The sequence below is a fragment of the Physeter macrocephalus genome, chromosome 4 (genome assembly GCF_002837175.3).
Source record: "Physeter macrocephalus isolate SW-GA chromosome 4, ASM283717v5, whole genome shotgun sequence".
Lineage (NCBI taxonomy): Eukaryota > Metazoa > Chordata > Mammalia > Artiodactyla > Physeteridae > Physeter > Physeter macrocephalus.
The window spans coordinates 19,053,756-19,074,365 of record NC_041217.1 but is presented as its reverse complement, the minus strand read 5'-3'; the positions used below and the strand labels follow the sequence as shown (position 1 = coordinate 19,074,365).

Below are 20,610 nucleotides of genomic sequence, written 5' to 3'. Positions count from 1 at the left end.
TTCTGCTTTACGCGGGCTTCTCACCGCTGTGGCCTCTCCCGTTGCGGAGCACAGGCTCCGGACTCGCAGGCTCAGCGGCCACGGCTCACGGGCCCAGCCGCTCCGCGGCACGTGGGATCCTCCTGGACCGAGGCGCGAACCCGCGTCCCCTGCATCGGCAGGCGGACTCTCAACCACTGCGCCACGAGGGAAGCCCTTGTTGCTAGATTTTAATTCAAATGAAACATCTGTGATTCCCCATCTCTGGGTCTGAGAGGCCGAGCTGCCCCCTCTCATGGGTCTTAAATCTCACTCACCTTCCAAGGCCCGCCTCGAATGCTGCCTCCCTCCCAGAAACCTCTCATGATCCGCTAACCGCAGCTTCTCCCTTCTTCCTCCTAACTTCCAAGGAACGTAATACCGCTTTTCCGATGCATCACTTTCTCACGTCCCGGAGTCGCTGGGTTCCTTTGCTTATACCTTGCAGGATCGTGCGCATCTTAACGTTTGAATTTATCGTGGCGCACTCCCTCTCCTTAGCAGCCGCTCTGTCAGGCGTTCGATACTGCAGTGACTGTATGTCTGGGTTTAGAAATACTGCTATTTATAGTTTTTATTTAGTTAGCTCGTTTTTTCATTCTTTATAAGGCTTGTGACATTTTTAATTGTAAACTCACTACACTCCATGCTGCCACCTGGTGAGAATGTAGGAACACCATTTGAATATTAACCCGAGCAATAGGATCAGGGCCTTGATCCTGGAACGGGAATTATCAAATGATTTAGAAGCCAAACATGAGAAATTAGATCACCTGGCATACTGCTCTCATTTATTGATATTTCCACTGATAATTATGATTTTACATTCTTTTTGTCAAAAGGTTTATATTTGAATCAAAATAGGAAGAAAGACTGAGAGGAAGAGTTTTGGTTTATTACAGAAGATTCTGTTTGTTTTAGGTAATGGGACTCTTCATCTTGAATGTTTTTTATAATTTATAACTTTCTGAACTATACTGATGGCGGAAATGTGGTATCGCATCATGTTGTTAATTAACTATGGCTAAATTTTGCCCCCAGATAGTCCATATAGGCAAGTTAGTTGACTATTAACAGTAGTGTTTTGCCCTAAGAAACCTAGACACAAGTATCATGCTAATCAGTCTGTTTTCACTTGTATTTAAATGGAAGCATTTTAAACATGTATTCATGTCTCCATCTATGTCCGATAAAGTGCATTTTGAATTTGTGAACATTGAAGGTATGTGGTGTACAGACTTATATATGCATCTGCATTAATATTTAGCTAATCTTTTACAAGAGTATAAAGATGACCTTAGAGATCCAATATCCCACTTGCCCTCATACAGTGAGTGGTAGGTGGCGACACCCATAAATCTCATAGCTTTGGGGTCACTTTCAGGCTTAGAACAACGTGGCGCTTAGATCTTCATGGAGACATTCAGATCCTGTGCTGTACGGGCTCCTTTTGGCAAATGCTGCCAATTTTCATTTCCTTTCATGTCTCCAAACTATAGGTGGCATTGCAGACAGTGTAGCCAAGTGGATATTTAAACAGGATGTCAGCCCTGAAGTATTAAAACTGGCTAATAAAGAAGGAGATGCAGAAAACTCAGATGAACCCAAAGAAGGTATTAACAGAGGTTTACCTGAGGTGTCAGAGGTGGAGATGGACTTGGGAGCCATCCCAGGTAAGATGTAAACATGGGGAAACATGAAATCTGGCGTAGAGAAGGCGGGCGGAGCTTTCCCTCAGGCAGGAGTAATACATCGCTCTCCTCTGACTTTCAGACCTGCTGCACTCGGCCTACAAGCAGTTTCCTTGTAGCCTCGAGCTGGACGTGCTGCACGCACATTGCTGCTGGGAGTACGTTGTTCAGTGGAATAAAGATCCGGAGGTACGACTCTCGTCACCACTTTAGTGTTGGTTCTGTTTTGTGCTCATGCTGTATGTACATTGGACTGTTTCCTTCAGTCACTTATAAACACTGGCTTTTTCCCCTTTGGAATGTCTCCATACCAGCAGCTGTGCCAGGCCTTTTTCATACATCCTCTCTCAAAATCCTCACCGTAAACCTATGAAGTGCGGGTGTCATCATTATCCTCACTCTAGAGCAGAGAAAACTGGCTCGGGGAAGTCAGGTTCCTTGCCTGAGTCGGGCCAGGATTCAAGCCTAAGTTTCTCTAACGCCAGTGTGTTTTGCCCTACTCCTGGTTAAATTGTGATGAGTGTGTTTTTTATTTCCTTCGGAATTTCTGCGTGAGATAGCATCTACCTATAGACAGTTCTTCGTATTGTGGTCATCATGATAAAAACCAGAGTGAAGATTCTGATGGCAGCCTGACTCTCTGCTTGGGCATCACTCTCTGCCCCTGCCAGCAGCCGCCCTCGCTCCCAGGCCTTCTCAGTCTGGCAGCGGTGCAGGGAGGGCCCGAGGCCCGGAGGCTGGAGGCCTGGACTTGAGGACTCCAGACAGGTGTCTGGGTTTGGCCCGGTCACTGAATCTCTGAACCTCGCACCCATTTTTAATGACGGTGCCAGTCCTTCAGGGTTGACACCAGGATAAAATAAGATGTGAAAACATACGACATGTATTTCTCTTTGCTGTACAGTCGTTCACATAGGCTTCCTTAGTCGGTACTCTGGTAAATTAACCTTCTCAAATCAAAATCTTTCCTGTATTGTCCTTATATCAGGTTGTACTTTTGAAGAAAAATCTCATTGATGAACTAATTCACACTAATACATTAATGATAACAATAGTTTTCCTTCCTCTAAGAAAAATGTTGTCTTGAACATGTAATCACTTTCATATTAAAGGAAGACATTTTAAAAGTAAGTGCTTGAAACAAAGTAATCGTCTTTGATCAATTAAGCTCCGACCAAAAGATGATTTTAGGGTAGGGGGCCTCTGGATACGCGTCCCGTCGCTGTCTTCGGTTGACTGCCCTGCAGCCATTTAGGCCCCTCCTAAACAGGATACTTTTCCCGCATGAGAAAAGAACGTTAGGACCGGAACAGAGACACACAGTAATTTCTAAAATCTGAATGAATTAATTCCAGATTCAGGTCTAACATTTAAAATAAGTGGTCAGTTTAAAGTGTTTGTTTAGTGATCATTTTTCTTGTTTGTTCTTTTCCTGTTAAATATTTATCTCCTTGTCCCATTCAACAGCCGCTATCCCAGTTCCACCATTTTACACACACAGCTTTATTAGGCTCAAAACAGTCGAAATTACTTGTGGGGAACTTTTGACACATATTAGCAAAGGTGATGTGTTTAATATTGAATCTGGAATTAATTCATTCATTCATATCAGTGATATTTAACAAAAAACCCTCTGTTTTACAGCATTCATTTCTAAGCGAGAGGCAGTTTGCATAGTAGACCCAGGTGGAGCAGAGTTGAGCCCCATCACTGCTGGCTGTGTGACTTTTGGGAACATTTCTGAGCCCTTTGTTCTCAGTTTTCTCCTTAAGTAGATGAGGACCATAACAGTAGTATCTCAAAGGGTTGTAGCAACTTACAAAGAAAATGCAAGCATAGTGCCTAATGTTTTGATTAGCATATCGTTATCGATTATTATAATTGTTTACATTTAAAATAAGTGGTCAGTTTAAAATGTTTGTTTAGTGGTCATTTTTCTTGTTTGTTCTTTTCCTGTTAAATATTTATCTCCTTGTCCCATTCAACAGCCCCTATCCCAGTTCCACCATTTTACACACACAGCTTTATTAGGCTCAAAACAGTCGAAATTACTTGTGGGGAACTTCTGACACATATTAGCAAAGGTGATGTGTTTAATATTGTACAGGCCACAAAGTTTTTCTTTAATTAATTAATTTATTTATTCATTTATTTATGGCTGTGTTAGGTCTTCGTTGCTGTGCACGGGCTTCTCATTGTCGTGGCTTCTCTTGTTGCGGAGCACGGGCTCCAGGCGCACGGGCTTCAGTAGTTGCGGCACGAGGGCTCAGCAGTTGTGGCTCGCGGGCTCTAGAGCGCAGGCTCAGTAGTTGTGGCGCACGGGCCTAGTTGCTCCTTGGCATGTGGGATCGTCCCAGACCAGGGCCCGAACCCGTGTCCCCTGCATAAGCAGGCGGACTCCCAACCACTGTGCCACCAGGGAAGTCCCCCAGGCCACAAATTTATTTAGCAAACATTCAGATAATTTTGTCAGTTTTACATACCATATTTGTGTTTTCATATGTAAACTACCTTGATTAAAAATAGTTCAATTTCCAACATCCCCTCTGCTATTTCCTATTTCCCTTCACTGCTTTAATGTTTTCTCTTTGGCACTTATTACTAACATCCTATGTAATTTACTTATCATATTTATTATCTAGCGCCCTCACTAGAGCATAACCTCAGGGAGGGCAAGGATTTGGGTCTGTTCTGTTCATGACAGTATCTCTGGTGCCTCCAGCAGACGGGTGCGTAGTAGTTGCTCAATAAACATTTGTTGAAGAATGAATGAATGAATGATATTTGCAAAGAAAGTAAACCTGTTGTTTTCATATCTGTGTGAAATTCAAGTATTTATTGGAGAGAATGCTGCTATGATGTACAAACCACAGTAAATTTTGAATCCAGATGTCCTAGGAATCAATCATTATATAGATGATGTAAACTTAAGAGCGACCATTAACACTATCTCATGCAAAATTACTTCTTCCCTAATAATTCCGTGTTCTTAAGTGTAACATTCTTGGGTAACTTTATGTGGAAATTTATGTAAGAAGTCTCCGTTTGTACTTGAAACACCTATTAAATAATATCTTGTTTCTCTCTTTTTGCTCCCTCTATGTAAGGAAGCACTTTTTTTTGTTAGGTCAATAGAACACTTGGAGCACATTCTTAACGCACATGTTCAGAATGGTAAGTAAACAGGTGTTAAAAACGTAACTGTTTCATTCCAAAGAGCCAAGTCTCTTAAATTCACATCCTGTTAAAATTTTCTTTGACAGTCCTGCCACCTAACACATTACTGTGTATTGCTACGTGCAAAGTACTGGCTGTTTTAACTGCTTGAAAAAAGGCTGTCCCCAAAGGGGGAGGGGGCTGGCACTAATTATCACCTTTCTCCCCACCCATCAGTTTCCCACACTGATGACTGTTCCTAGGTGTGAGTAAGGAGAATATTATGCATGAATTATTGATTCCCTCTGTAGTTCACAGGCAGATAAGGAAAGAAGAATGGGCCGCTCAGGACTGTAATTCCTGATGAAAAAGTTAGATAGCCAAAGCCTAATACTACTCTACCCTACAAACTACTTTGTGCTGCTGCTGCTTCTTCTTTTTTTTTTTTTTTTTTTTGTATTTATCAATAACCTAAGTTTATTTCATTTGTTTACAAAATGAATCGTCTGCGTCAGTATCTGCATCAATTAAAAAAAATGTTTTTATTGAAGTACAGTTGATTTACAATGTTGTATTAGTTTCTGGTACATTCCCAAAGGTACAGATGCTTTTTAGAAGTGTAATTCAGTGTCTTTCAATTGTTGTCTTTTTCATCTACTTTGCATTCTTTTTTTAATATTTGTTTTACTGAAGTGTGGTTGAGTTACAATGTTGTGTTAGTTTCTACTGTACAGCAAAGTGATTCAGTTATACACATATATGTTCTTTTTCATATTCTTTTCCATTATGGGTTATTATAGGATATTAAATATAGTTCCCTGTGCTTACAGTAGGACCATGTTGTTTATCTATTTTATATATAGTATAGTTTGTATCTGCTAATCCCAAATTCCTAATTTATCCCTTCCACCTTGTGCTTCTTTTGATAAACATGAGTATTCTCCATTGGCTGCCGTACCACGGGGACTGCTGATGTCTCCTTGAAAAAAATGTTACAAATTATTGTAGAAAAATTGTCACCAGATTGCTGGTTCCATTTAATAGATAGATGAGTTTCCCTATGAATTAATCGAGGAGCTCAGTACTAGGCTAGTCAGATACTAAGATAGGAAGTTAATAAAATACTAAGTGGTGAGACTAGGTTTGGGTCCAGGTAAGGGGAGGTATCACCTTTATGTCTCTGTGATACATTCTAGAGAAGCTACTTATTTCCTCTCCTTAACACCTTCTTGCAGGTGTTATGAGGTCAAATTGCAGAAATTCTAAAATGTCTCATTTTACATGATAACTTTTACTTTATATATTTATATCTTAGCTCTTACTTTCTTCCAAAGGGGAAAAAAATGATTTAAAGTGGCTCATTTGCAAAATATTGTCTCTAGAATATTCTATCCTTACTGAAAAAATTAAGTTACCTACTGACTTCAGGCTAGTATGTCTTAAAGTTAGAACTTTAGTACCCAATTTGTCAGGGGAGGGATAAATTAGGAGTTCGGGATTAACATATACACACTACTACATATAAAATAGATAACCAACAAGGACCTACTATATAGCACAGGGAACTATACTCAATATTTTGTAATAACCTATAAGGAAAAAAGAATCTGAAGAGGAATATATACATCTGAATCACTTTGCTGTACACCTGAAACTAACACAACATTATAAATCAACTATACTTCAATTAAAAAAAAAAAAACTTTACCCAATTTGCGCACTGAGTAAGCTTCCTGGCTTCCTCTGCAGGACCTCACTCCTAGATACAGAACCAGCTGTGTGGGTGATAATACAGCATGTGAAATGTCATGTTTACACTGCCTGTCAGCTGTTAACAGAAATTTAATATCAGTGCCACAGTTTATTGTATATGGACATGTAAAGCCCAGATTTTTTGTTTGGTTGGGTTTTTTAAAAATAGTTCTTTTGTATTTTGTTTTGCTTTTTAATACTTTTTTTGTATATCGCTTTATTTAGTGGTCACATATTAGAAAACTCCATTGGGGTTGTTTCCAGTGTTTGGCTGTTATGCATAAATCTGTCCTTGACTCTCTTCTACACATTTCTGTGATTGTTTCTGCAGTGGAATTGCTGGGTCACACGGTAGACATACTTAGCTTAGGTAGATACTGCCAAGTAGTTTTCCAAGTGGTTTTACCAATTTATTATCCCACCAGCAGTGTATGAGCATTCTCGTTGTTTACACATCCTCGTCAACACTTGGTGTTGTCATATAAAAGAATTTTAGCCTTTCTGTTGGTTGTGTAACGCTGTCTCTGTGTAGTTTTAATCTCTGTTTCTCTCATGACTAATGACATAGTCTTTTCTTACGCTTATTGGCCATTTAGATATCCTCTCATGCGGCCCAGTTCTGATTTTTATTAAAGATAAAGGTTTTTAATAATTTTATTATGTAAGATATAAGAAATAATATCTAAATAAATAGCCCAGATAGTTTTGTAAGCTTAAGGAAGACAGCAGTTTGTTATATATGATGAAAGAGAAAATACAGAAGCATTCTGGTCACTGCTTTACTTTACTTGTTGTCCAGGCATCGCACTGATGATGTGGAACACATTTTTAGTTAAAAGGTTTTCTGCTGCTACGTACTTGATGGATAAGGTAAGGTAATTGTAAATTTCCTGTACCGACTTCTTGTTTATTTGGCTCCCTTAATAATTGACTGATATAAGAAAGATTATTTACATTAGGCCTTGTTAGACTGTTTTTTATTTGACATTACATTTTATTTGTGCTCGGCTGTGCTGGCATTTTGATGATGATGACTTGAAGAGCCCAAATCCTTGAAAGAGAGTAATGTCCTGTAAAAGCCTCTTAACCCAAGTGATTAGGACCAGTGGTCGATTCAAGCAAGGATTTACACTTTATTTTAAATTAAAACATACAAATGCACAATTCCTCGCCAATCTTTGGATGTAGGGCGAAGATATTTTCTCTAAATAGGGTCGACTGCAATTTTACTTAGGTTTTCCTACATTAACCTCACCCATAAAGCATTGCCTGTGATTTCTAGATCCTGTTTCTTTAAAGCTGTGATGCAATCTGAGTGCAAAATCTTTAGATTTTTATAATTTATCCCCTAGTTTTGTAGTTGTTTCCTCTGTATCTAATCCAGTAGACCTAGGAGTTAGCTACTCTCCTCCATAAATCTTTTTAAAGGGGTCAACACAGTATTCACATTAAAGAACTCCCTTTTTTCCTCGTTCATATTTCATCAGTTACTTAATTACAATATGTACAACCGGCATAAGTAGATTTGGGAACAAACCTAACAGGTAAGCCTATAACTCAACCGGTGGGAGAAGCTGCTGGTGTACTGGAGGGGAGCCTTTGGGCCCCAAGCAGTGTGGCCAGGGCCCTTGTCACTGGGCTTTACAGGCCAGTTGAGGATGTTGGTTACTCTGGCAGCAGTTAAGTGGATGTCAGGAGAACTACCACTATAATGACAACATGTTCTTTGACATGTACAATGACAGACATTCCTAAACCAAAAACAGCACTCCAGCTCAGACCCCCTGTAGGCCATGGCCCCTCTAGAAAGTGCTCTGACATCACTGGTAACCTTTTTTTGTAGTTAAATCTGAGTTCTTTCCTGTGTGCTCATCTTTCTTGTCCACTTACCTGCTGCTTTCTTGAAACGCACTCCTTTTGGCCTTTATGATATTGTTCTCTTTCACCTCTGACCACCGTCTTGAGAGACGAATAATACAAAGCCTTTTCTATGCTTGTGTTACCGTGCACAGATGCTCAGCATTCTACACCCACTGTCCCATCTGACCCTCAAAACCCAGGGTTTAAGCAGTCCTGAACCAGGAAGCAGAGAGTTGAGGATCATTCATTCAACAAATATTTATCATAAGTGTCTCTCACGTGCCAAGGACTGTGCTAGGTTCTGTGGTTGCAGAGATAAGTCACAGCCCCTGCCCTCAAAGAAGCCACAGTCAGAAAGATGGTCAACAGACAACAGGGTGCTCTTGGAACTCGGAAGAGGAAGTAAATGACAAGGGAAGGCTTCGGGGCTGAATTTTGGAAGATGAGTATATATGAATCAGTAAAAAGTGGGTGAGGAGAAAATGTTCCCAGCAAAAAGTCCTGGAGATGGGAGACAGCATGTTGGATTCAGAGAGCTGCAAGTCGCTTTGATTGGTTGAAGTACAGGCTAGAGAAAGGAACAGGAAGCCAACCGTGGAGAACTTCCTGTGTGGGCTGTTGGATCTGGGGTTTTCTAACATGTGTAAACTACTTAGCATAGCGCCTGGCACAGCTGGTGAGGGCGCAGTAAATGGTAGCTGTCATTTTGTCTTGAAGACATTGGGGCAGTTTTAAGCAGAGGAATGATATGTTCAGATTTACATCTTTAAAAAACGATTCTGGTAACAGAGTGAAGTATGTTGAAATTGGGGTTGAAGGCCATTGCGGTAATCGCAGTGAGAGGTAATGAGGCGAAGTGTCTTTTGTCCTGTTCATTTTCACTGTTTCCTGTGAATTGTCTTACCAAGTAATGTTCCTGAAGGGCAGAACCTTTATCTCCCACTTGTTACCCTGTATGAAGTATACAGTTGAATCTTACTAATCACTTACTGTATAAGGACACCAGCTGATTTTCTGAGCCAGGAGTATAACTTCGGTCTGCTTTAGATTGTTTTTCCTTCTTTCTGACCATTTAAAGTTTTGTATTGTGTATCTTCATCAACCAGCAGAATTCTTAGCTGCTCCTTATTCGTAGCCTTGAGTTTGGTTCTAGGTTTTAAGGTAGTACAGTAATTTGATTATGCAAAGTGGGAACCAGATTTTTGGAGATTTTCTTACTTAATAGTTCAAAAATAAGTATTTTTGAAAAGGGTTATTTGTGAGCCCAGTGTATTTTTTGTAATATATTTTTAAGTTCCACCACAAAATTAGTTGCGTTGTGTTATAAGTGAGTAGAACCAATGTTTAACTGATGAAATTAGTACTGCCTTTATTTATAGCTGCATTTACATTTTTTAAATTTGGTTACTTTTTACTTCCTGTACCATAGTAATGACTTTTGATTTAAATTATTAATTAAATACAGCATCTTATGTCCTCTTGTCTCAGGTTGGAAAAGCGCCAAAGGATAGGTTATGCCGAAGGGTAAGTGAATCTCCCTTAACTAGATGTATATAGTTGTTAATTTTGCACTTTATGTAGTACCTTATTAACTGTAGGGATGAACTTTGCCTGTTTAACCGTTTTGATGACGTATCGGGAGATAAGAAAAACGGAAAGAGAATAGTATATTAATAAGGGAACTGGTCATGAACTATGGCCAATTTTAATTTACCTTTCCAGATTATCAGATAGTATGTTGAAACTAAGTTTGCCAAGATGTCTTCAGCTTTGGACTGTGGACAGGAGGATAACATGCGGCCACTGCTGCGTATTTTTGCTGTCCTTCAAATTAGAAATTTATAATGGAAGTGGATTCATATGAGTAGTGAGTTTGATCTACCTTTATCTAATAGCTATTGTACAAATAGTCTTAAATAATGTTCCAGTCCATGGATACTGGGGCTTATATTTGAGGTCAGTGATTCACAGTGCTAGGGTTTGCTCAAAACTTTGAAATATTCTTATTACAAATATCTTAATAAACACTTAGACACAGGAAATTCCAGCTCTTATAGGCCCTCAGTCCTGAAAAATCTCCATTGTTGAAGAATTCGTCTGTATGCTCTTGCGAGTGGCTGTATGACTACCGTTCATATATGTGTGTACATACACACACACACACACACACACACACACACACTTGCTGTATTCCATAGGGATGAATTACTTAGGGATGTAAGGGATTTGTTGGCTCTTGGTTTAAAAAAAGACTGCATGTGAGTACAGTGGCCCCTTGGACAGGCCCCTTCGGGAAGGATCCGTTGCCCACAGCATCAGTCTGGTGTTTAGTTCACTGGCTTGGGGATCCTAGTTTTGTTCAGAGGGTTCAATTCAGTCCCTAAAAGATGCTCTGGAACCACACCAGGCTGTTTTCTTGGAACTTTTAAGATTCACGCAGGAGAGGAATCTTACCGCACACCACGGCGGTTTGGCTAGCAAATGCCTCAGCGAGCCGGATGTGAGCGGCAGTGCCACCCCGCAGTCAGTGGTTAACTGATGACACTGCGTCTTTCCAATACAGAAGGACATTTTTTAAAAGTTGAGGGTAAAACCGTCTTTTTTAAAGCCTAATTTTAAAATTAGTTGAATCTAAAGAAAGGAATTTAAATGTGCTAGTGCCTTGACTTTAAATTCTCACCTGTCTGTTCAGTGTAGAAAGTCAGTCGAATAGGTGCGTTGTGTTCTGTTTATTTTTCTGATTAAAAACTAGCAGTTTTGCTGCTGGAGCTAATTATGTCCCTTCTTAAAAACAGGATGTGGGGATGAGCGACACAGCAATGACATCTTTCCTTGGCTGTTGCTGGGATCTTCTTCAGACTTTAATGGAGGTAAAAGAGCTGCATTTTCATTCTGAACTGTCTCTAAAGTGTCAAACGTTTTGAAAGTCATTAGACTTAAGTACTATAAAAAGAGATTATTTTTCATTGATTCACTTCTAAGTGTTGACGTAAGCCTAAAAAATAGTGATGTTTCTTATTAGAATTAGATTTTACGGGTTTTTAAAATTATAACTCGAGGGGTGGGGAGAAATATGGGTTTGTACTTCGCTGCCGGTAGTAAGCTCATTAAGACGTTTGCAGACTATTATTTCCCCAGTTCTGAACACAGTTCTCCCTTCTCCAAACACCCAGGCAGACGTCAGCCGGGATGAAATGCAGGTGCCCGTCTTGGACACGGAGGACGCCTGGCAGGCCGTGGACGGGCCGGTCTCCATAGTGGAGCTGGCGCTGGAGCAGAAGCACGTCCACTACCCGCTGGTGGAGCACCATTCCGTGCTGTGCTCCCTCCTGTACGCTGTCATGAGGTTCTCTCTGAAGACCGTCAAGCCGCTCTCCCTCTTTGACAGTAAGGTAATCCTCGGAGGACTTCAGAGCCTCTCGGAGCTGAGGGTCTAGCGGGACTGTCTTACCGAAGAGAAGTCGTCCAGCCCTTTGTGTGTGTCTTGTATAGGATTACTCGTCGTGGGGGCCTCTGTCCCCTATTCCTTGTCAGGCCCCCTGTTCTGATTGATGCCGTAAATATTGGTGTCCCAGGGCTCCGCCCTCTCAGCCATCTGCCCTTCTCATCCTGCATTCTTCTTGGGTACACTCCTTTTCTCCCTCTTGTGTGTCTCCAGGCCTGACCTGTCCCCGGAGTTTGGGGCATGTATTTCTACTGAACGCCTCTCCTGGCGTGTGCCGTGGACCGCAGATACCTCCTTCCTAAAAGCTCTCTCTACCCTCACGCGCACCTGCCCTTAACCTACACTTGCTGTTCCCCCCGAGTTCTCTGGCTGGGTCAGTTGATGAGTGGTGTCGCTGTCTGGGCTTGGCATAAGCCAGCAACCTTGGAGACAGCTAGCTCAGTTCCCTTCTTCAAGTCCCACAGTCACTGTGAGTTCATGCTTATCGGTTCTTCCTCAAATCCTCTCTGTCCATCCCTCTCCATCACTGCAGCCTGAGCTCAGGCCTCATCGTCTCCCCTAGGGTGGTCCAGCAGCCTCCAGTTTCCCTCCACCCAGTCCCATGCTGCCAGAGCTTTCTGCCCCAAACACAGGTTCAGTTGTATTAGTTTCATGCCAGTACGTCAAACACAGCCTCAACTGGCTTCTCCGCCCCAGCGCGTGTCAGTAAACGATGATCCCGCTCTTGCGCAGCCAAGGCACCCCCGGACTCCCGCAGGCTTCCCGTCGGGCTCCTGGCGCCCGGAGCAGACGACAGGAGCTCCCCCAGGAAGACTGCGTCCTGGAAGAAGGGGGAACAGGGCGCTGCTGAGAGCTCAGTTCCTCCCCCCAAAGGCACCGTCCATTTGGGCAGCCGTGAGTGAGAACCGGAGACCTGGCATATTATTTTATTTCCTGCCACGGGGAAACATGGAGCCCGAGGAGTGCCGTCCATTCCTCTCTTACCTTGTGCTCTAGCCACTGTTCACTACCCTCCACCCCTCAGAGAAGGCAGACATTCTTATCGTCTCTTGTTTGTATCGTTCCATGTTCACAGGCAACTATTTTGTACGGTCAGCTCCTATTTGTTATTCATTACTTAAATGTCATCGCTTCAAAGTCTTTGTCTACATTTCCTGAACTGACCACCTCTTTGCTACATCCCCATGTCTGTGTGCCATGCTGGCCACATAACAGGAGCCCAATAAATGTTTAATGCATTCATAAGTAAGGAGGTGATAAAGAGAAGTTACGTGACAGAGGGCTGCAGAAGGGACGGGAGGGCATGGTGAGTAGAGTCTGGGAAACCACTGGAAATCAGGAGTTGTTGAGGATGTGGACTGGGGAGAAATAATACAGATCGTGAAGGGATTTCAAAGAGTCAGAAACCTAATGACAGACTGGGTTCAGTGCTGAAGGAGAGGGGATTAAAATGAAATCCAGTTTCAAGTTTGGGAGACTGGGCATATGCCATTTACAAGGAAGCCCGTTTACAATGGTTTGGAAGTGTTGAATCTGAGAGTATATATAAGCGGAAATAGTATGTTTTAAGAAATTTATTTCAGTAAGTACTTAAAAGTTTGTTTAGTTTTAAAGCAACCAAAATAAAGTGCCTAGCTCAGTACTCCCCTCAAAAAGGTACTTTTTGAAACCAGAACATGCCCAGAATTGGACAAGCACAGTGGTGATGTTAGTCTCAGCCCGGGTCCTGCCGGGATGGCCTGAGACAGCTGTGTGACCCTCACGTGCAGATACCGAAGCAGTGTGTTTGGGCAGGTGAAACAGAATCCCGTCTCTGCCATTTACTGGCTGGAGTTATTTCAGTTCTCCCAGCCTGACGGTGACTATTCTAGTGCCTGCCTCATGGTTGTCATGAGGGTTAAATGACATACTCAACACGAAGTACTTTGTGTCTGGAACGTAGTAAATAATAAATGTGCACACGTACTCCCAATCCAAAGGCTCTGGTGTAGCACAGACCCTTATATCTGAGACCTCCAGGTAGAAACTATAGAGTAACAGACTGTGGGTGAGTGTGTGGGAAAACTTTCAAACGCTGGTGTCCAAACGCGGTGGGTTGCCCTTGGAAGTCTGGTGTCTCTCACCACTAAAGGATGAGTGGCTTCACCCTACTTGGCGGTCACAGCAGCTGACCTGCAATCATAGATTAGGTCTAGAAAGTGCCTTAGGTGATACCTGGCGTGACCTGAGAAAACAGCAGCCCAGGATGGGGGCGTCATTTGTCCAAGGTGACCCGTTTGGGAGGGTTGGGCCTGGGACTAGAGCCTGGGTCTTCCAGCTCTGCTCTGTATTACATTTCCTTCCTGGGGGCTTCTGAAATCCTATTTTCTGATATTCCTTTTTGGCTCTTCAGAAACAGATCTGTTCTCTGAAACAAATGTTTTTAAACAGTTCAAGTGTTTCTAAGAGGATGCAGAGTATATACTATGTATTAGTTATCGATTATTGCACAACAAATGATCCCAAACTTAGTGGCTGAAAACAGCAAATGAGTAGCATGTTTGCGAGTCTTGTGTACGTGGCTCTGGCCCCAGGTCTCGCGGGTCTGCAGCTGGGGTGTCAGCCAGGGCTGCGGTCTCACCTCAGGGCTCCACCGGGCGGGGGGGGGGGGGGGGGGGGGCAGGACAGGAAGGGCGGGGGGGGGGGGGGGGGCGGGGATTGGGGAGGCACTTCCAGGCTTACACGACACCAGGGGGATTCAGTTCCTTGCCACACGCGGGACTCCATAGGGCAGCTCGCGGCACAGCAGCCCTCCGAGCAAGTGAGAGTGATTCTGAGCTCCTGGGGCAGCAGGCACAGCCCTTTTGTTACCTGATCCTGCAAGTGACGTGCCTCATCTCTGCCTAATTCTGGTCACTAGCAGTGAGTCACCAGCATCCCCTCAGGGGAATGGGATTACACAAGGAACGGGTACCAGGAGGAGGGGCCACTGCGGCCCACCCTAAAGGCTGCCTACCGCACGCTAGATAATAGTTATAAAAATTAAATGAATAGAATTAAGTGTTATTGTTTAAAGACAAAAAAAATCAAAGCGTTATTCTTGATTAAATGACTTCGTTTTTAAATCTTTTTTTCACCTTAATAACAGTTCATACTCATCAGTTTTCTTGGTCTCTTCTTTCTCTTTAGGGGAAAAACGCATTCTTCAAAGACCTAACTTCAATTCAGTTATTACCTAGTGGGGAAATGGATGCGAATTTTATTTCTGTACGACAGCAGGTAATTACAGTTACTGGGATGACCACCTCTAAGGTATTCTTGAGAGTTAACTTCCCTTTAAATTATGTGTCTTTTTTTGATAACTATTTTAATGGAAAAGCCACAGTAATTGACAGGAAAGTCAACGATTACTTGGATTTGCATATTTTTAAATGAAACATACTAACAAGACGTTGCTATCCTTCTTTCCCCATCTTCAAGTTCTTACTGAAAGTCGTCAGTGCAGCTGTCCAGGCCCGACATGCAGTCACGAAGGACAAAGACTCCTCGGAAGAGGCACTGACCACTCTTTTTGGGAAAGACCAGGATTGGCCAGTGCTGGCCCTGGACCTGGCCCATCACCTTCAAGTTAGTGAAGATGTTGTTAGGAGGCATTATGTGGGGGAACTCTACAGCTATGGAGCGGACCACTTAGGAGAAGAGGTAATGATCACCCGGTGACTGTCATTTGGGCTCAAGTTTTAAAATCGATAGCTGGAGTAAAGAATCAGCAAAGTCGCCAATAAAGCTTTCTGCTTTTCCTTCTTCTGTTAGAACTTCTAGGCACAAAACGTGAACAGAATTAAAATAAAAAACTCATCAGATTCCTGTTTCTGGTCAATGTTTAGTGTAACTCCTGCCGTATGCCGGGCCTGTTTTATGCAGGGGGACAGAGCCATAAACAAAACAGACAGGGTGCCTTCCTCAGAATCCAGAGTCTACTTGTAGGAGCAGAGAAGCACGCTCAATTCTGTACTGAGTGGTAAATGCTGTGAAGAAAATTAACAAGACCATGTGAATACAAACAGAAGTATAACAGGGTGGTCAGAGGTGACATGAGAGCTGAGCCCCCAAGGATAAGAAGCAGCCCAGCCACTCAGAAAACCAGGAGAGCATTGCTAGAGGCAGAAAGAACACCAAGTACAAAGGCCCTGAGGCGGGGATGAGCTTGCCTGCCGAGGTCTGAGGTCAGGGACCAGGTCACAGGAGGTCTCATAGCCCGTGGTTATTTGAAGCGTATTTCAAAAGCCATCAGAGGGTTTAAGCAGTCACGACATGATTTAATATAATCCCTTCTTTTGCCTAAAGCTTGAAAATGACTCCTGTAGTCATGCTGAACTGAAAAATGAGGAGATAAGAGAAGGAAAGTCAGGTGATGAGAAGAAATTTGGGTTTTAAATGCTGTTTGAATTGGGCTTTATTTGCGTTGTATAAATGGCCATACCTCAAAGATGAAGTAGCCTCTCCTAGGCACCGAACTAGGCAGCGGTGGTGCCTTTCCTAAAGTAAGTACAGCTGTTAGCTTTTACATCTGTTTGTTCACGTTCATCTCCACAGGCCATCCTCCAGGTTCAGGACAAAGAGGTCCTGGCCTCCCAGCTGCTGGTGCTGATAGGGCAGCGGCTGGCACACGCGGTGCTGCGCGCGCAGACGAGAGAGGGGCTGGAGCTACTCGCCAGGCTGCCCCCGACGCTGTGCACCTGGCTGAAGGCCATGGTAAGTGCCGGCAGTGACGGGGGTCGGCAGGCCACTGGATGTTTTCTTACATGCATTTTCAGTAGAGGAAAAATTTAAGTTTTTCCACTTAGTTCTGAAGAAAAGCATTTTTATTGGGAAATTACTCTCTGGCTAACTCTTAAGTTCCAGTAAGGTGATCCAGCTGTATGTAACTGACGGGTTATTTTTGTGTCCCATTTGCAGAACCCGCAGGATCTTCAAAACACAGAAGTGCCAATTGCAACAACAGCTAAACTAGTAAATAAAGTAATTGAGCTTTTACCAGAAAACCACGGGCAGTATAGTTTAGCCTTACACCTCACTGAAGCTGTGGAAGCCATAGCTATGCCTCCTTTATGACACTTATCTACTGTAAACAGTCTAAAATTGTGTGACTATAATATGAATTAGTGCATGGTTATCTTACACAGTGAGATCTGGAATTTTAAGGAGGGAATATGGTTTTTTTCCTTTTGTAAAATAAATAAAAATACATTATTACTTTTAAAAAGTGCAGTCTTGGCTAAATTCCCCTCCTTTGGTTAATACTGATAATAAAATATGAACAAGTATCAATTATACTATTAATTCCTCTTGCAGATGTTTTACTGTTTATTTTTAATTCAAGCACTGAAGTAGCTTTCTTGTTAAACTTTGCTATTGAAAATTGGTTATAATTTACAGATTATGTTCTTATTATAACATTCTATATTTCGTACTCAAAACGTTATTGTAATTAAATTTAAACGTGTTCATGTATAGTCCCCATCAGTTAAATGAGAGGAATACACCACTTCCTTTTAATAAATGTTGGGAAGATGCTTTTATTATTATGCTTAGTCCTGTACTGGGGCGCTGCCCCCTGGAGTTCTGGATGCTGACAGGTTTCTTTCCCAGAGGTTAGGCTGTTGCCATCAGAGGAGGATGACCCTGCCTGTGGAGGAATAATGAGTTCAAGATCATATATTCATCCGAATGGACACTAAATAGAACCCTCAGCCTGCTGTACTTGCCAAAACAGAATCTAAGATGCGAGCAACACAGCAAAATTAATTAAAATGCAAGTTAAGATTTGCTTTTTGCCAAGATTCAAAGCTGTATCCACATCAGGTAATTGTAAAAACGTATTATCTTGTAAAACTTACTTTTAAAAAAAAGGGGCAAAGATGCTAAAAATCTAAGGTCCAACTTTATTTTTCCTACGAGTGTTTTGAGATGTCTGCTTCTGGGATTTGGTAACGTTACCTGTTCTTAGGAACAATACAGAAAATGCTTAGTGATGCTACTACAGCTTTAGCGAACCTACCTCACAGCTGGCTTGAGAGGATAAATACAACTAATTTTGTACCCTGTAGTGCCTAGAGCAGTCCACGTGCTGAATAATCGTTTGTTGATTAAAACCAAATTAACCAAAACTCTGTAAAAAGTGCTTTGAGCTGTACAAATAACACCAAGTATTTATTATGGTATATCTTTGGAATGTAGCCATACAGTGCGAGTACTGACATGTCCCGGATCACAGTTGTTATTCGCAGCAACTCGTTGTGATACAGAAGTTTGTTCTTCACTTCCTTAGGAAGAAGCCAACTCTCGCAATTGTACAAATTTGAGGCGTCGTATCAGGAACATAAAGGAAAAGTCTGATGTTTGAGGATATCCCAATGTAAATTCTTTTTAACTAAGGGATCACATCCAAATAAGAACTGTCTAAAACTCACTTAATAATTACTGTTTCATTTGTCGATAAAATATTGAAAGATTAATTTTTCAGATGTCTTGAGGACGTGGGGTGAGGAGGGCCTTGTATGTCTGATTGAGGCACACGCTGCAATAGAAACACTGAAAACTACCTTGGGCTGGTCTAGCCTCTCAGCCTCTGCTGGGATCTCTGCTGCCCCATCCAGACACATTTATATGATTTCTCGTAAACGTGTCTAGCTTTATGTAGTCACTTGTGTGTATTCTGAAAGATTAGTTCTTTTCTGTGACTTTTCTAAATACTCTGAAACTAGTTATGAACCTTGGAGGCTGGTCAAAGAAACTTGGAATTACAGGCATTTTTAAGGATTAAATCAGTCACTTTGATTCCATTGTCACTTTTGGGGGAGAGGGTATCATCTAATAAGCATTTTAGATAATAAAACTGGCTGAACTTATTCTAGTAGGACATGTAATCAAATTTGGGGATTGCTGAGAATATTAATCAATCAGCTGAAATATGGCTCCTAGAACCATAACACATCATCGAGTCTCTAGTTAGTAATCCTAAACTTTGCCTTTCAAAGAATTTTAAAATTGAATTCTCAGTTGTATGGTTTAAAAAAAGCAGTTAAATATTTTACTACTTCATTAAGGGCTTTTAAAATAAATCTGATTGATAGAGGAAAGGAAAATAAATGCCTGTGTATGCATTGTGTAACCATGAAGAGCCACAAATAATAACTATACAGAATGGATGGTTTCTGAAACAGGTATGTTGCACATACTGCAGTTACTGGTGGGAAACCGATGACCAGTGAGTAGCGTGTTCTTAGATCTACTCCCACCACCACCCCCGATACACCTTTCCTCATGAACATTAAATAGGCAAAGGAAAACACAAGTGTTCGAATAATCACAAATTCTACATTACAGGTTGTATTTAGATGTAGAACTAGAAGAGACAGGATAAATGCAACTGAAGAGGAATATAGCACACCAAGCTTCTAAATGGTTCATGCTTTTGCAAAAAGAAAAATGAGGTATGGAGAAAAGCGTTTCACCTTTGTTATAAAAATTAAACTAAGGTCAAAGTTAGTTAAACACTGTTCAATTTAAATTGCTTTCTTTAAAAAAGAAATTGATTACAGTTTAAAAATCACAGAAAACTCAGATTTAATGACACTAAGCATACGTGGAATAAGTTCACTTAGCAGTTGCTGTGGTTCATTTCACTTATAAGAGACAAATATTTTTTTTTTTTTTTTTTTTTTTTTTTTTTTGTGGTATGGGGGCTTTCCTCTGTTGTGGCCCCTCCCGTTGCGGAGCACAGGCTCCGGACGCGCAGGCTCAGCGGCCATGGCTCACGGGCCCAGCCGCTCCGCGGCATGTGGGATCCTCCCAGACCGGGGCGCGAACCCGGTTCCCCTGCATCGGCAGGCGGACGCGCAACCGCTGCGCCACCAGGGAAGCCCGAGACAAATATTTTTAAAGTACTCAACAGCAACAGTGAAGGCCCTCTCTTAGCCTGACAGGAATGGATTTGCTATATTTCTGCTAAACAAACAGAATTAACCATCCTTGGAAAGATTTTAATCCAGTACTGAATTGTTTATAAAATGCTCTATTATCTACTGTAATGTATTGTAAGTAGTCAAATTCTGTATATACTGCTATTTTCTGTGTCTGTTCATTGTAGTGAACTTCTTTTATGTGTATCAGTGAAATAAATTTTCAGCTTTCATGTTGTTTCCTTAACATTTATAAATCTAAGTTAAGTCTTAAGATACTTTCCGCTCTTACAGGAGACTAACAAACTTGGTAATGTCTTCCCTTCTGAGGCGACCCCGAAACTAGCTGCTCTGAGGAGGTCGCCGCACGCTGTTAAGGCGGAGTGAAATTACTTGTCACCTCTTAAGCGAGACACCCCTCTGCCATTCCCCTTCAAAAAAACCACAATACTGGATACTCACAGTATCCAATACTGGATATTCACAACTTTTGCACTACCATCAATCAGTCAGTAATTTCCCAGGTGCCTTTATTTTTAGACAGACATTATAGAACTTAAATACTGAGTCAAGAAGACTGATAAAATATAAAACATTTTCTGCTGAGCCACATTTGTAGGCAGGCATTTTCAGTGTCTATGTTCTGAGGAAGTCCACTGTGGATCCATCTGCATAGGTAGATTTTTCCATGTGTACATATATATATATATATATATATATATACACACACACACACACACATTTT

The 20,610-nt window shown here is 41.8% G+C and overlaps 1 protein-coding gene across 1 annotated transcript in view; it reads left to right on the top strand.

Moving 5' to 3' along the window:
* The window catches only part of RAB3GAP2 (RAB3 GTPase activating non-catalytic protein subunit 2), a 99,641-nt gene extending 79,037 nt beyond the window's left edge, over positions 1–20,604 (top strand). The window contains exons 25-35 of the mRNA XM_007129270.4: positions 1,518–1,691; positions 1,792–1,898; positions 4,817–4,883; positions 7,417–7,487; positions 9,966–10,001; positions 11,273–11,347; positions 11,651–11,869; positions 15,091–15,180; positions 15,382–15,603; positions 16,498–16,656; positions 16,861–20,604. Coding sequence (XP_007129332.2) covers positions 1,518–1,691; positions 1,792–1,898; positions 4,817–4,883; positions 7,417–7,487; positions 9,966–10,001; positions 11,273–11,347; positions 11,651–11,869; positions 15,091–15,180; positions 15,382–15,603; positions 16,498–16,656; positions 16,861–17,016 — 1,376 coding nt within the window. The 3' untranslated portion in view covers positions 17,017–20,604. The remainder of the gene's footprint in view (positions 1–1,517; positions 1,692–1,791; positions 1,899–4,816; positions 4,884–7,416; positions 7,488–9,965; positions 10,002–11,272; positions 11,348–11,650; positions 11,870–15,090; positions 15,181–15,381; positions 15,604–16,497; positions 16,657–16,860) is intronic.
* The last annotated feature ends 6 nt before the right edge of the window (positions 20,605–20,610 follow it).